Source organism: Protopterus annectens, chromosome 2.part1 (genome assembly GCF_019279795.1).
Source record: "Protopterus annectens isolate FY-2018-M chromosome 2.part1, PAN1.0, whole genome shotgun sequence".
Classification (NCBI taxonomy): Eukaryota; Metazoa; Chordata; order Ceratodontiformes; family Protopteridae; genus Protopterus; species Protopterus annectens.
This window is the reverse complement of record NC_056729.1, coordinates 731486164-731498910: the sequence shown is the minus strand read 5'-3', so window position 1 is coordinate 731498910 and position 12747 is coordinate 731486164. Positions and strand designations below refer to the sequence as shown.

The 12747-nt window shown below is 41.0% G+C and overlaps 1 protein-coding gene across 1 annotated transcript in view; it reads left to right on the top strand.

Moving 5' to 3' along the window:
* The window catches only part of TMEM144 (transmembrane protein 144), an 817557-nt gene that overhangs the window by 660004 nt on the left and 144806 nt on the right, over positions 1–12747 (top strand). Inside the window, exon 10 of the mRNA XM_044062452.1 lies at positions 10894–10991. Within this exon, the coding sequence (XP_043918387.1) occupies positions 10894–10991 (98 nt within the window). The remainder of the gene's footprint in view (positions 1–10893; positions 10992–12747) is intronic.

Here is a 12747-nt window from a genome sequence, read left to right as displayed (position 1 = left end):
AGAACCCTTCTCAGACCAACCCACGCAACACCCCTGAGGGGGTTGCCCGATTGCTCCACTCTGGAGGCAGTCGGGGGGCGTTTCTCGAAGCACCCAGCAGCTTGGGAGTCCATCACGACAGACAGCTGGGTGCTTCGCATCATATCCAGAGGATACCAAATTCCTTTTTCTCGTTATCCACGCAGCCCTAGATACCTCCCCGATGTCCCACCCGAGCAGAGGGAGGCTGCAGCAATGGAAATCCAACATTTGCTGGAAAAAAGAGCCATCCAACACACCCCCCCAGACCAGTGCGGGTCCGGGTTTTACTCCAGGTTCTTCTTGGTGCCAAAAAAGACGGGGGACTTAAGACCGATCCTCGACCTCTCTTACCTGAACCTGTCAGTAACCAAAGAGAAGTTCCGCATGGTCACTCTTCAATCCATTCTCCCCCTTTTGTGGGAGAATGATTGGATGTGCTCTATAGACCTCAAGGATGCATACTACCACATTCTGATGGACAGGCGATCCAGGAGGTTCCTCCGCTTCCGGCTGGGAGCCAGTCATTTCCAATTCAGGGTCCTCCCCTTTGGTCTCACCACAGCCCCCAGGGTGTTCACCAAAGTGTTAGCAGTGATAGCGGCCCACCTGAGGCTCCAGGGAATTCAGGTCTTCCCGTACCTGGACGACTGGCTCCTGACCGCCCCGACAAGGCATCTACTCTGTACAGCCAGAAACTACTTTCTCCATCTAGCTCCCCGGCTTGGGATCACTATCAACATAGAGAAGTCGTCTGTTACTCCGACTCAGACTATAGACTTCATAGGGGCCAAATTGGACACAAACAAGCTCCTAGCTTTCTTGACCACAGACCGGCTACTATCCCTGAGGCTACATGTGCAGGCCATTCTACAATCTCCAGCTCCCCCGGCGGAATTGGTCCTGAGGGCTCTTGGCTCGATGGCGGCAGCGATCAACCTATTGCCAATGGCACGTTTGAACATGAGGGTCTTACAATGGACCCTCCAGGTCCAGTGGTCCCTTCTTCACTACCCTCTGAGCCATCCCATTCCCCTCAGTAGGGCCTGCAAGAGGGTCCTCCTATGGTGGCTCCAATCTCCAGACCTTCAGCAAGGACACCCCTTTTCTATGACCCCTCCACTAGCCACGGTGACCACGGACGCCTCCCACCTCGGGTGGGGGGGGGCATTGTTTGGGCAGGACAGTCCAAGGCACATGGGACCTCACGGAGACCTCACTGCATATCAACATCCTAGAGATGAGGGCAGTGCTGTTAGCGTTGCAAGCACTTCAGGACCTTCTTCCCATAGGAACGATTGCGATTCAGATGGACAACATGTCGGTTGTCTGGTACATCAACAAACAGGGGGGAACCAGGTCTTACCCACTCTATCGAGAGGCCATGAGGGTGTGGAAATGGGCGAACTCCACCAACCGCTTTCTCATAGCAATGCACATTCTGGGACGGTCCAACATCCTAGCAGACAAACTAAGTCGCACCATCCTGTTACCATACGAGTGGTCTCTGAATCCCGAGATAGCGAATCGGATCTTCGCCAAATGGGGTCAACCCTGTTGCGATCTCTTTGCCTCTCCCTCGAACACAAAATGTTACGACTACTTCGCTCTCATTTTCCCCTCCGGGGAACCCCCGAGAGACACTCTGGTGCATGCTTGGCCTCCCGGTCTTCTTTATGCTTACCCTCCTCTTCCTCTAATGCTGAAGTTTCTTCAGAAAGCCAGTCGGTTGGGGAGCAGGATAATCCTCATTGCCCCATTTTGGCCTCGTCAAACCTGGTTCCCTTACCTTTGGTCTCATCTCGTGAATCCTCCTTGGATTCTGGATCCCTGTCCGGATCTAATATCCCACCCCCTAGATCTCCCAGTCCTGAACCTGGACAACCTCAAGCTCACAGCTTGGCTGCTCCAGTTCCACTCATAGCTAGGACTCCCGGTATCTCTTCCCCAGTTAAAACCATTCTAGTAGCTGCGCACAAGCCTTCTACTAGAAAGATCTATAGCAGCAAATGGAAACATTTCTCCATTTGGGCAGAATGCAAAAATGTTATCCTTTTACAGCTCCTCTGCCCGCTGTATTAGACTTTCTGTCAGGACTGTTTCATCAGGGAGCTAGTTCCTCCACAGTCAAAGTCCAACTAGCAGCTATCTCTCATTATCACGTTGGAAATGAATTGGGCCCTTTGATCACCACAAAATTGTGTAAGACCTTTTTGAAGGGCACCTTTCTGCTCAGACCCCCAGTGAAGGATGTAGTCCCTCCTTGGGATTTAACGTTGGTGCTTCAGGCCTTGACAGCTCCTCCATTTGAACCTGCAGCTTCCATAGATCTTAAATTCTTATAACGGAAAACGGCCTTTCTTGTCGCTATCACCTCAGCTCGAAGGGTCTCTGAACTACAGGCCCTATGTGTAAAACCCCCATACTTGACCTTTCACAAGGATAGAGTTTACCTCAGGACCAATCCCTCCTTTCTTCCCAAGGTTGCCTCTGAGTCACATATTAACCAGTCCATCAACTTGCCGGTCTTTTTTCCTAACTACCATAACAAAGGGGAATACAAATTACACTCATTGGATGTGCATAGACAACTTCGCTTTTACATCCACAGGACATCTGGTCATAGGAAATCCGACCAGTTGTTCGTCTCCTTTGCCAAATTTAACTCGGGTAAATCTGTATCTAAAGTCACACTCTCAAGATGGATTTCACAGTCTATCCTTTTAGCATATGAAGGTTCGGGCAGGCCCACACCTCAGGGAGTGCATGCCCACTCTACTCGATCTATGTCTACCTCTGCGGCTTTTAGAGCTAGAGTTTCTTTGGATGATATTTGCTCGGCAGCCACTTGGGCTTCATCTCATACTTTTATCAACCACTACAAATTGGACATTATCTCCAGAGGGAGAGCATCCTTTGGCTCTGCAGTGCTCCGGAACATCCTTCCATGAAGGCCGCCCAAGGTTCAGGTAGCTGGGGACTCTGTCCCAAAGGTTGCTGCACAAATGAAGTTAACTACTTCAGATTAAGAAGTTATGTACTCACCATAATGTTCCATCTGGGTAGGTAACTTCATTTGTCAGCAACTGTCCCTTCCTCCTGCCCCCTCACTTGCGAATGTTCTCATACTCAGGTCCATGGGTTTTACCCACTTATCTTGGGATTAATCATTGCTAGCAGTTTCTGCTGTTGGGCAAACTTGATCTGGGGTCAGTCAGGGTTGGCAGGGGATTATGGGTAGGGGAGGAGCTTGGAGCTCCGATCTAAAGCTGTTGAAAACTGCCGGCTCGGATCCGAGGTCGGATCCGATTCCCAAAGGTTGCTGACAAATGAAGTTACCTACTCAGATGGAACGTTATGGTGAGTACATAACTTCTTATTATTGCAGATTAGACAGCACTGTAATGTAGTGAATTTAGTGGGAAGAGTGCCTGGGAAGCCAGGGTGTATAACTCTGCTCTATGGTAGTTCATTATGAAGTCTGTTTTGATACTGATGGGAGGGTTTATAATCCACTGCAATACTGCATATTTTCTACATTCTGTTAAAGCCAAACTTCACTTCCGTAGTTATCTAGTATGCATTGCATTTGTATGTATTAACTTATTTAGGGTTGCTATTTTGGAGACACTTGAAGGTCTTTAGGATCGTACATTCATAGATGAATGCTAGGCTGTCAGTACGCAGACTATTACAAGCCTAGCCAATAACCAGAGTAGAGAATCAAACTCCATCCCTTGTACCTGTGAAGTAAAGTCCTTAACCATTGTTCCAGCTCTATTACCTGTTCCTCATATGTAGCTAGTGGTGTGAATCATGACATTGTACCTTTGCCAGACATCCCATTTATTGTTAGTTGTAGTGCAGATTTAAAAAATCTTCCTTCTGGCCATTATACGTCCTATATTTCATTAACCTCTGAAAGAGGTGACTGGCTGTTTTATAAACATTTCCTGTTACAATGGCTGATGCACTTGATTGTGTAGTACTTTTATTTATTTTCCTATGTGTAGCTTGTTTCTGCTCTGTTTTGACAGATGACATTTTGTCTGTATTACACATTTGCCTTTAAAAACTTTGCAGTGTAGACCCTGATTCTTGCTGCAGGTTCTGTTTCAGACTAGCTATCTTCCAGTGTCAACAATTTTTAGAGAGAACCTTCTATTGTGTGATGCTTTACCATACCTCCTGCTAGGGTTAGTGACTCCCAATTATTTGGGCTTTGCTTGTGGTACAGTCATGATAGTGATACTTAGTATAAGAGCCTGCATTTAAAGGAAAACAGTATACAAGTTAAGTTAGCCACTGATTTCATTCTTTATGCTCCTTATAACTCCTCTTGTATTCTGGATTTGATTTTGGTGGTGCAGGGATGTGATCTTCAATGTCATCTATTTTTTTCTAATATAATTAAACATTATTAAAATTTTTGACAATTAGATCTACAAAGCTGAGAACAAGACTATAGAATCACAAAATACTAAAAAAGACATACAAATTATAGGGTAATTGAGATTGAAAATAATGTATGAACAATAGCTTCTGAAATATATACAAACTATAATGAAAACAGCCTTAGTCGTTAACACATCAGAAGATAGGCATAAAATAAAATGATTAGTTTTATGCTACATTTTAAACTTAGAGATGGCGAGGCATGGGTTCAGAAAAGTAAATATTTATGAAAGTTAATGTAAGGTTCTACAGATTTCAGTACATTCTGAACACAGCTGCCCCCCCCCCCCCCCCATTCTGCTTTTGTTTCTAAGTCCAATTTTAACCCCTAATCTAAGGGCACAATCACAATTATAATACAATTTATTTCACTAAGATTGGTGTCTAGTATGCCTACATTACAACTTGCTTATTCAGGTGTTATAATTTTATATTTCTTTAGAACATTAAACAGCTTGTTCAGTATTTTATTAATACTCTTAACAGTGTCAAACTGTATATACAATGTCAGCAGATGCATTTTTATAAACAGAGAAAAGAGCATAGGTAAACTATAAGAAAGTGCTGTAGTTGTATAACTACTATTATGTTTGACTATAAATTGAATATATATAGCTGAAGTCTCTTTATTGAGAAATTCTTCACAGAGCTTCAAATTCTGTATTTGATATCTACCTGCAGCCTTGGTGATATTATGGCATATCCTTAATAAAAATGTGATCCATATCTTTCTTCATCCGATTCAATCTTTGGTTTATTGGATCACCAACACTGACACCTTTTAGAAGCTGTGGATCCAGGCCTCACACACTTCCACTAACCAAAATCTCTCTCTTCCTCCAAATACCTAAGATCGGATTTGCCACCTAATGAAGACGGGCATATTTTTGAGGGCTGTGACATATATTTGTTCAGCTAAGTTGTTAGCATATTTTCAGTGCCATCCCCAGCAGTTTCTTTCTACCTTTCACGTCCCTTAATATCTATATATATTACTAAAAAAATGAATGTTTTCTCTTTCCAGTGCTGCTTACTATACATTAATCTTCTATCTTGGAAGCTATCACCTGCTTATTTTTCTTGTTGTGATTTACAGTTGGCTAGTATTTAGTGATTTTCTTTGTGACAGAACAGTGGTGTATCTTGTCAATAGCATACCTTTCTATGGCAGACAAAGTTCAAGGTTTTAAAAAAGTGTTCTGCTTCTAACCACAAGATTCTGCCAAAGGACCTACACTCACTTTATGTCTGCTGTGTGGGGGCAGCTCATATTGATGTTGAATGCAAGGCATATTCCTCTTTAGTACTAGAGTCCTTTATGGTCTTGGAGAATAATTAGTCTTGAAGAGTTTTATCCCTGATCATGGAGGTGTCTGTACACAGACGTCTACTGCTACATCTTCTATCTCTCCAGCTAAAATGGGGGCGGGGGATCCTAGACAAAAAGAAAAGGAGAAATCTAAGGAAAAAAGGAGAAAGACAAATCACTATGAAAGAGGTTGGACAAGACCAGGAAAATGTTTCTGGTCCCGTCAGAACCCTTGGGTCCAGCAGTGAAAATTCCAAGACAGATGGCTCTATCTCCTTCTTGGATCCAAACATCAGTGCCTCATCCTCATTTGTTGCCACTGCTGGTGAGTCCTAAGCGCCATTCACCATTCTGCAGGAGAGGCACTTGTCAAGACCACATTCAGTGGCTTCATCTTCCAGCTCTTTTCAATCATCGAAGAGCCTTACTGAGGCAGATGTCAACAGGATGATTTGATTTAACACACAAATTCAACTTGGGGTTCTTTCAGCACCATCCACACAGGATGTTCGATGAATGGCTCTAACAACTCATTCACTGATATCTCCTATTCAGGTCAGTCTGTCAGATGTGAAACCCATGGATCTGAGCCTCCCAGGACCACCCATGTCAAAGCAGTCAGTCTTGTTGACTTTAACTCTGACAGTATCTCTTACTCTTGACAAGTGCAATGCCTTTGGATTGGGATGAATGTCGGAGACAACACATCAGTGCTGGGGCTGAAGGTGTAAAGTCAACACCAAAATATTTAAAGCCATCTCTGTGCCTTAACACTTAATAGGTCAGCTCTATTGTTGACTTCACATCTGGAGCGGGTCAAGTTTTGAGAGGCAGTTGCTGTTGTTGGAGAGCTTATTCATCCTGCAAGGCCCCCTTGACCAGTTAGAATCTGGAGTTTGTTCCATTTAAAAAAAAAAAAAAGATGGGACATAAAGCCAATTTTGAACCTCAGTCATCTCATTTGGTAAAGTAGACAAAGTTTTGGATGATCACAGTTAAGTGCATTCTACCTCCAGGATGCCTACTTCTATATCAAGGGCAATCCAGAAGATTCAAACATTTCCGTCTGGGAGCCAATCACTTCCAATTCAGGGCATTGCTCTTGGGTCTCACCACACTCCCTTGGGTGCAGTGGTTGCAGCTTATCTCAAACTGTTAAGGTTCTTCATGTTCTCATATTTAAACCACTGACTCCTCACTGCCCCATCTGGGGATCTTTAGGTCCAGCAATGGCATTACTTCATCTTCAGAAATTGGAATCACAGTCAATCAAGCAAAGAGGCACTTGACACCCACACAACAGATAGAGTTCATTGGATGCCACTGGAATATGAGCACCACTGGAATATGAGCAATCAGATAGCCATCATCTGCATAAGGTAGCCTTTCAAGTTCTCCTAACACTCCTTGCCCCCTGCATGACTTATTCTGCTATTCCTAGGTCTGATATCTTTGACAGTAAAATTGGTGCCCCTAGCCAGATACCACATGAGAGTTTTTCAATGGACCCTTTCTGCACAGTGGTCCCAGATTTCACATCCTCTTATTGCTCAGGTTTGTCTGACACTCTTTTGCAGGTCTCACATCAGTTGGTGGTAGACCTTGACAGCTCTCCTGGATGTTTGGTCCATTTCTCTACAACTGCTCACAACCAAAGTACCCAATGGATGCTTTCCTCCACGACTGGGGGGGGGGATTTTCGAAGGGAATATAGTCCAGGTTTCATGGTCACACATGGAGGCCAGTCTCCATATTAATGTCCAGGAGATGAGAGCAGTTCTCCTTGCACTGGAGGCTTTCCAGGACTCTGTCCCCAAAGCTGTGATCTCCATCCAGACTGACAACATGGCAGTAGTCTGGCACATCAACAGGCAAGGCAAAACCTCTTCATATTCTTTATACTGGGTGGCCATGAGAGTGTGCAATGGGTAATGTCTTCCTGTTGCTTTCTCACAGCAACACATATGAGCAGACCCATCCTTCTGAACCTCAGTAGTCCGTCAACCATGTAGTGGAGAATCAATTTTCAGCCACTGGGGTCAACCATGCTGCAGTCTTTTTGTTAAATACATAAACAACTGCAAAAGTTATTTTGTCCTAATCCCTCCATAGAGACAGTTACAGAGGGATGCTGTAATCCATAGTTGGCCTCCAGGTTTCCTATATGCTTTCCCCGCTTTCCTCTAATAACAAGGTTTATTCAGAAAGCAAGAAGGTGCAAGACTAAGGTAATCCTCACTGTCCCTTTTTGGCACCAACATGTTTGATTCCCCGTCCTCTGGCCTCATCTAGTATATCCTCCTTGGATGTTGGACTACAATCCAGATCTTCGGACTCACCCATCTGAGCAGGCTGTCTCAGCCCAGAAATGCTTGGTTTTCCACTCTGGTGGTTCATATTTTGTCAGCTTCACAAGAGTACCGGCAAAGTTTACTTCAGCAAATGGAAGAGATTTTCAATGTAGCCAGCTTTTAAAGAGATGAATCCCTTTTCATCCCCTGTCCCTTCTATTCTAGACTTCTTGTTTGTTCTTTTCAAACAAGGCTGCAGCTTTTCAGCAGCCAAGGTACAATTAGCTGATTTTTTCCAATTTCCATATTGGATGTGATCAGACTGCTTCAGTTTCACTAAGGATTTCAAAGGCCTTTTTGAAAGGATACTTCTTATTGAGACCTCCTATACGGAATCCAATCCCTCCATGAGATGTAAATGTCATGCTTCAAGCATCAACAAAAACCTCCCTTTGAACCAGCAGCATCAGTAGATTTAAAGTATCTTTCTTGGAAGACCAGTTTCCTGGTGGCCATCACATCAGCAAGAAGGATCTCTGAGTGGCAAGCACTTTCTTGTAACCCCCTCTACTTGATCTTTCATAAGGATAGGGTTTCCTTGAGAACAAATCTGACGTTCATTTCAAAAGTGGCATCTGAAATTAACCTTAGTCAAACCATTATATCTACCAGTATTCTTTTCACATTTTCTAACAAAGAAGAGTATACTCTTCATTTATTAGATGTTCACAGGCAACTTATATTTTATCTCCACAGGATTAAATATTGTATGATGTCTGATTTAGCTGTTTGTAGCTTTCTCTGGAGCAAACTTAGGCTTCCAGGTTTTGTAGCTTTTGTCTACAAAAAAAATATGATTATGCCTTTTTTTAACCAAGAAACCAAAAGCCCATTGAACAGGATCTGTTATTACTTCTGCTGCCTTTATGCCTATCGTTGAAATCTGTGTTACATCAACTTGGTCCACACATTCATATCCCATTACAAGCTGGTTATACAGTCAAGATTCCATACATCTTTTGACTCTATTTTCAGGAATATCCTTCCTTGATATCACCCAGGGATTTTTTTGGTAGCTAGGGAATCTGTCCCAAAGTCTGAATCAGATGAAAAAAGACATCATCAGATGCAAAGTTATGTACTCACCATTGCGATAAATCCATGTTGTCTTCTTTTTGTCCGGTTCGACATCTCTCCCTCCTTGCCCCTTCCAAATTTCTCACGTAGTGCTCCTCGTGGATTGAATGTACTTAACTGGGAACTTTGTCATTATACAACCTTGGTTGGTTGCAACCTTTCTAGGTCATGTCTTGTTATAGATTTTCAGATATTTCATTTGATGAGATAACGCAGATCTGTTTACTGATAAGTGGGCAAACTAGATCTCTATTTTTTGGAGAAAGAGAGGGATTATGTGTAGAGGAGGAGGAGTCACAGTCCTGGATCCACAGCTTCTAAAAGGTGCAGAGGTTTGATCTGATCACATCCTATAACCCAAAGGTTGAACCAGATGAAAAGAAGACAACAGTTCTGTTGTTATGGTGATCGTTTAGTCATCTCTTTGTTTCACACTTTTTCTGTAGATCTTAATAGGGAGGGAAACATGAACTCAGCACAAGTGCTGCCTAATAGCATGTTCTGCTTTTCTTAGCATGAAATACCACACTAGAATATTATGCAACATGATACTGTATATATGAAAGCAATTCCAGAGGGCACTAGAACGTGATGGCTAGGTTTTACTGATTTCACATAGTACAAAATCTAGGTTTTGAATGATTCACTATAGTGAATTCATCAATTATAAAATCTTGATTCCCGCAAGTTGATTAGTTAATAAGGATGTCATTGTAATATGCAATACTTTATAGCCTATCTGGAAAGGAATAAGGCAGTGCAGCATGACATTTTCAAATCTAAAACATTCTGAGTTACGAGCATGTTCCTACTGCATAATATTTACTGCTGTTGCTGCACAATTAATTAAATTGGTCTTGGAGTATCTTTTGACGGTTATGTAGGTTTTCATTACTAATACACCCCCCGCTTTAAAATTATAAATTAGTTTTCATTAAAAATAATTATACTGTTGAATTATTGAAGTTTTGAAAATATTAAAATGTGCCTTACTATATTGAGGATCAACTTTGTACCAGTATGTAATCATATTAAGAGAATGAAGTGGCCAGAACTTACAGCTGAGCAGATTGTAACCTGTATTGTCCATACTGAAGAACATTTACAAATAAATAGCCTTGGAGAAGGTCATCATACATGTATGTTTTTTTAAACCAAAAATATGTGGTTTCTAAATTTAACTATGGATAAACTGTCTTCCTAAAGAGAGGTTTTAGAGCATCCTCCTTTGTGGCATAAAGTCACCCATTTCCTGGTAATGTAAGAAGTCTTTGCCTTCAAAGATCTAGCAAAATGTTGGCCATCTAAACAGCCTTTGACTGAGTAATGTGCCAAGTTAAAGAAAAGTTAGACTTAACTCAGGTAAAAAAAAGAAAATTATTGTATGCCACTTGGGTAAGAAAAATCTTATTAAATATCATGCATTTGTAGATTGTATTCTTCAACTATATCTCATTTTCTGAATTCCTTTAGTTTAATTGTCTTTGATGTATTACACTACAGGTGTGATTTACGAGTAAAATGGCTAGAAAATATGCATCTGGTAATGAGAGCTTCTTGACTCTGTGTGGTGGTTTCAGCAGAGTGACTGGCTCTGCAGTGTTTACTTGTGTGATTTATCTTGTACTTTTTATGAGAAATTCACGCAGCTTCACTGACCTTCTTTCCCTTCTGTGTCTCTAGGATTTGTCTCGGGGATTATGTGGGGGATTGCTACTTGCTGCTGGTTCCTGGCCAACCACTACCTCAGTGCAGCTGTCAGTTTTCCAATAATCACAGCTGTAAGTACTGTACTGTATTAACTTTTTAATAGTTGGCTACTTTAGAAAAGTCAGAATTCACATTATTCTCATAATATGCTTCTAAAAATATATTGCATAAATGTGAAAAAAAGTATATCTGTTTCTGTAAATAAATGGTAAATTACACTGAGTAGTATAACAATTTGCAAAACATATATATATATATATATATATATATATATATATATATATGTTGTACATTTGTATATAGCTATTATACCCTCTATTGTGTGATGGTATCTGGCTATATGTGTAGAGGAGAATATGTGGAGCTTTGCTGTATGATAGTACATGTGTATGTATATATATGTATATATATATATATATATATATATATATATATATATATATATATGTATATGTATGTCTGTGCCAACACAGATGGCCTGACAGATTCTGGGAAACATAGCTCAGGAGTATTTGATGTATATTTTTATACCATTTTAAGTCAGTTTGGTCTACCTGCCTTTTGTTCTGATCTGATCACCTGTTAAGTTGCAATTACACACACACACACACACACACACACATGTATGTATATATATATATATATATATATATATATATATATATCTATACATGCATATATTTCCCAGTTTGCATAGTCCTTTCATGTTCTTTTTTTCCCGTTTGTGAAAAAGTGTGTGTTGAAGAACTTTTATCTTTTAACTTTTTTGTATTTTTTTTATAGTTTTTCAGATGTATGCATTTGTTTAGAGGTAGATTGCAAAACTGCATCCCTAGCAATTTAGCTCAGGTGAAAACTACCTAGCTAGGAAATATGCAGGTATCAAGAGGTGGGAAATTCTGCTCAAGCTAGGTTTTACTATGTGAATATGATATTTCACCAGCAGGTTGTCTAATTTTAATAAATGTTTCAGGAATGAGTCCAGTGTGAACAGCATTAATGTAGCCACTTTGGTGACTGTGCATAAGTTTACCAAGAGTTGTAGTCTGAACCTTATCTTTAGGAGTAGTGCCCCTTTAGGTAGACTGTCCTAGACATTCTGGCCCCAAATTTCTTCCTTTTTTCTGCCATTCAGGTTCTTTATACCTCCTATCCCCATTAGTATTGCTGTTTTGGGGAGTGCCTGATATTGTATTCCAAAATTACACCATTTTCAGATATCCCATCTCAGCATGGTACCAGTATTGTATGCATACTCACCATATTAGTCGGCCTTCAAGACTGGCCTTTGCATTCGGTGCATTATTCCTTTCTTACCTCCCACTATAATAGGATAATGCAGTTGCTATGTTATGGCAGCAAACCTCATAGTAAGTCACCCTCAAGCAAGTAATTATGTAATTTTGTCAGCCAATGCTTTTTCATACAAGTGCAACCCTGTTTAAGTGTTGATTAAGAAGTGGCAATCCAGAATGCATACAGTCCTTGACACCAACATAGAAATGCTATATACAGGCCTCAGGGTTGAGGACATCCAAAGCATGTGAGCTTGAGATTTTATAAAGTTCCATGAGAAAGGATACACAAAGGACATGCCAGACATTAGACATTTAACTTGCTCCAGAAGACCAAATAAATCGATAAGGTGAGGGAATTATATGTCACTGTTTGCATTCAAATATATCTATCTATATATATATATATATATATATATATATATATATATATATATATATATATACACACACACCCATATATATATATATATATATATATATATATATATATATATATATTTATATATGTGTGTGTGTGTGTGTGTGTGTA